The following is a 4,386-nucleotide window of genomic DNA, read 5'->3' as shown; positions in this document are numbered from 1 at the left end:
ATGAAGTCATTTAGTAAAATAAATGATTTCTTTTGATTACATAATGATTGCATATGTAATTATCAAATTTCTAGTAATTACAAATGATTTTATTTGATTAGAAACACATGATCGATTGCTAATTTGTTTTAAATAAAATAATTATAAGCTGTCGAGAGTCTCGAAATCAGTATGAAATTCTGACGAAATCCTCATGTAATCGTTTTGTAATCAGATTTCGTAAAGATTTTATAATGATTTCGGGAACACTGTCCCACGATTTCATTAAGTGGTTACCCCCTCGGTTTTTTTTTATAATTCTCAATCAAAAAGCTGATTTGCAAATGTAAAGGTGTTGTGAATTTGATTTGAGCCAAATAAAGACTCAATGTTTGTAAGTGCTATTGGAAATTGTTTTATTTTATGATTCTTAATCAGAAAGCCTGATTCATTTATACAACGCGTATTGGTCGATTGAAAGTGATTCAAAAGAACCACAATACAAATTTCATTTTTTTAAATCTGTCAGAATGCGTTGTGAGTGTTTTTTGAAAGAGCCACGACACGAATTTTTCATTGTGGTTAAATCTCAAAAGCCAGAAGCGTTGTGGTCGGTTCTTTCGTTCTGTGAGCATTTTTGGTCTTTGAGCCTAACATATATATTGATTGTTGATAGGTACATCTACAATGAGCAATAATTCAAGTACTGATGACACCTTGATTATCGGCATCGTCGGCAGTGTAGTGGCATTTATCGCGATCATTATCATTACGATTTGCATCTGCCGATTACGTTGGAGCAACCAAATGCAAGAAGCAAGAATTGCAGCGATGGCAGCATCTAGCATTCACGAGGCATCAATGATCAGGCCAACAAGTGCTTACTCGAGCAAAATCAATCCTCACGATCTTTATATAAGTTCTTACAATGGTTCGACTCTAGGACGCGGCGGTAATAATTCGATCCCACCGGCCACTCCTGTGCAAATGATGCCTTATGTGCAACCGATACATATGATGCACGCTATGAGCCCATCTCCGCCATCTTCACAGCAAATTTATGGATATTATGATAATTCATCTCTCCCCATATACGTAACGGAAAATAAATTGGACAGATAACATAGTTTAACAAAATGCAATTTAAAAATAACTGTTTTCAAATCCAAGAGAAAGAATATTTTTATTATGCTGTATACAATTTCTACTTATATGCTAATTAATATGTTACATGTACAGTCTATTAAGTAAGAGCGTGGTCGCGTTAATTTATAAAAAAATTTATTTAAAAAAATTTTTAAACATATATATACGTTCTACTTAATAAGGACTTCGATACACCTCAATAATGCATCCAGTCATCACCGGCGTCGATAATCGCTTGGCATCTTCGAGGCATACTTTCAATTAAATTGACGGCGTATTCTAGCGGCAAGGCTCTCCAAATTCAACGAATCTCGCGAGATAACTGTTTTAGTGTATATGTACGTTTTCCTTGAAGTTCATTCTTGATATATGCCCACATTTTCGATCGGATTGGCATCGAGTGACGGCGACGGTCAATCCAATGTAATGATGCCAGATTGCTCCTTCCATTCGGTACAAAGCTTGCTGCGGTATTTAGGATCCTCCGTTATCTTCCTGCAGAATCCAGTTCTCATTTTTATTGATAAACCAATGTTCGGCAGACGGTAATAAAGTCTTTTCGTAGATTTCCAGCATTTTCTTGGCATTCAGATTATAAGTAAAAGTACAGATGCAAAATGCCGAATCCTTTCTTTGAAAAGCAGCTCTAAAGATGCACTTTTATTCCGTGTTTAACGGTTCGCTCGACATGCCTGTTGGTGGAAGTTGATCAAGTTTGTTTGAAGCTTTATCAATTGTCAGTAAATTCGTCAGTAAAAATTACATTACTAAAATCTCGATTAATGTTCTCGTGCGCCCAAGCGAGTCGCTTTTTCACATGTTTCTCACTCAACAAAGGTTTTTTTTTATTGTACTACGGCATTTCATGTCATGAGCATAGAGATGAGTTCGAATAGTTACGTGCAATATATCTAATCCTTTTTGCTTCAACTTTGCTTGTCCTTGACGCAGTATTAGGCCAGGATTACGCAAAAACAATTTTATGATCATTTTATTGTCTTTTTTCTTCAATTTTCCTATCAATCCACATTCCGGTAAATCATCGACATTTTTTGTGGTCTTATATCTCTCAACCCACTTCTGCACGAATTGTTTCGATTTCCCCATATATTTAGCAGCTGTTGATTGCGACATTTTCGGACTTTTCGGGTGGTTGCACAGAAACACAGCCTCGTAGCGCGTGGCGTATTTGGCGCTTAACATGTTTTGTTTACAAAAGATCAACAATAACTGAATCATTCTTCAAAGTGCATCGAAGACAAAGATGCCCTCTATCAGCTCACAAAAAATTTAGAGCAATACTTTTACTAGTTGTGAATAAGGTCGACCACGTTCTTACTTAACAGACTGTATAATAATTTTAAAAAATAAGAAGAAAATTGTAAAAAAGTGTAATGTACTTTATCATATAAATTATAATGTGTTAGAAATATTATATTTTATTCAAAATTAATTATATTGTTAAAATTTTTTCACTTTAAAAAAAATTTTGTTACGAAAATTAAAATTAACAAGATGAGAGTTGCGTTTAAATTGATTACACTGCAAACAAATTGAAATTTAAACCATTTAAGAACATAAGTATTTTAATAAAAACGCCAAATATTTTCACCTGTATTGAAATAAAATATAAGAGTTTTCATAAAATTAAACATAAAAATAATGTTAAGTTTGAAAAATATAGCATTATAGTTCTCAAATCCAGAATAGTTAAAGAAATCAATATAATGTATATAAAAATTTTTAAAAATCATAAATTGTTTTAAAATTTTACAAATATTTGAAATTGTTCAAGTCACTAAATTCATTAAGATTATAGATATCTAATCTAGCAAGCTGATATTGCCATGTTAACGTCAAAATGTCATCAAAACATCGTTATTGAATTTATTCATCAGAGATGAAGCATAAATAAATCATACCTCTTTATTTTGAAAAGATAAGGAATTATATGCGTATATAGAATATAAAAATAGAAGTTTAAAATTTTAAAAGAAATTAAAATGTTAAAAATGTATACTCACATGAAGAAATATAAAAATACACTATATAAAATATTAGAATCTTCTATTAATATTCTATGTTTGCATATTGATTATTTTTGCTAATATTATATGTTAAAACATAATTTTTTTATTTTAATTAAATGCATGTTAAATGAAAAATAGAAGATTTGTTAAATCTATTTTACTATTTAAGCGTACTAAAAATATGTCATAGATATAATTAAAAGTGTTTACATTTAAAAACATTCAGTAAACAGAAAATTTACTAATACTTTATTTATTAATAAAGTTTATATAGTAATCAACCTAGAAATCTGAACACTCGATGTATTTAACTTTTAAAATAAAATTGTCATTCTTATTATTTTGCATATGACATCAATTTCTTCTGCCAAATTTCCATAAATATATTAGCGTCAAGATAAGTTAAAAAAATAATTTTTCAATAAAATGTAAAGAAGGCGTATTATGACTATTATATAAAATCGATTATTGAAATTTATTATAAAAAAGACAAAATAATATTGTTTTAATTATACACAGTCTTATATTGTTTAAATTTTGTTAAAAAATAATAATATAAATTATAAGAAATTGTACTATTAGTAAGGAAACACATTCAAGAATTGATTCAATTTTGATAAGCATTTTGAATTTTTTATATTATTACAAATATACAAAGCTCAACAAATATTAAAATTGAGGAAAGATACTTGTTTGTGTTATCTTGTAATAATAACGAATTATGTACAATATTGTTTACATTAAATTTTTTACATTATTGTGTTTTAATATTTAATATGTTACTCAACATTTTTGTAAATGGGCTATTATCGTACAAAATACAATAATTATATTATATTTTAATTATGTTTTATATATTTTATTATATCTTTATTAGTTATTAAAACATAATAATGTAAAGTTTCAAATTATATACATATACATATTGCGTATAATATTTTTATCATTAGTGGCGTAACTTTTATGTAACAATATTTTTATTCGAGAAACAAATTTTAACAAAAATAATTATCATAACTAAAATAACTAAAACATTATTGTTCAAATTTAAATGTGAAATCTGCTTTACACATTTAAATTATACCATGCGACACAAAGAAGGTACTATTTAAAGATAAATAATAACCAACTGCATATACAAAGCAAACTTAATATTTTAGAGAGAAAACTTTATTTCAATATATAGGAAACGAGAATAAAATAAAAGAAAAAATATTACATAATTCACATA

At 28.3% G+C, this 4,386-nt stretch overlaps 1 protein-coding gene across 1 annotated transcript in view; it reads left to right on the top strand.

Moving 5' to 3' along the window:
• The window catches only part of LOC105449456 (golgin subfamily A member 1-like), a 15,581-nt gene that overhangs the window by 4,741 nt on the left and 6,454 nt on the right, over positions 1-4,386 (top strand). The window contains exon 2 of the mRNA XM_011688709.1: positions 656-1,074. Within this exon, the coding sequence (XP_011687011.1) occupies positions 656-1,074 (419 nt within the window). The remainder of the gene's footprint in view (positions 1-655; positions 1,075-4,386) is intronic.

The sequence above is a fragment of the Wasmannia auropunctata genome, unplaced genomic scaffold (genome assembly GCF_000956235.1).
Source record: "Wasmannia auropunctata unplaced genomic scaffold, wasmannia.A_1.0 LD336076.1, whole genome shotgun sequence".
NCBI classification, from domain to species: Eukaryota; Metazoa; Arthropoda; class Insecta; order Hymenoptera; family Formicidae; genus Wasmannia; species Wasmannia auropunctata.
This window is presented reverse-complemented; position numbering and strand designations above follow the sequence as displayed.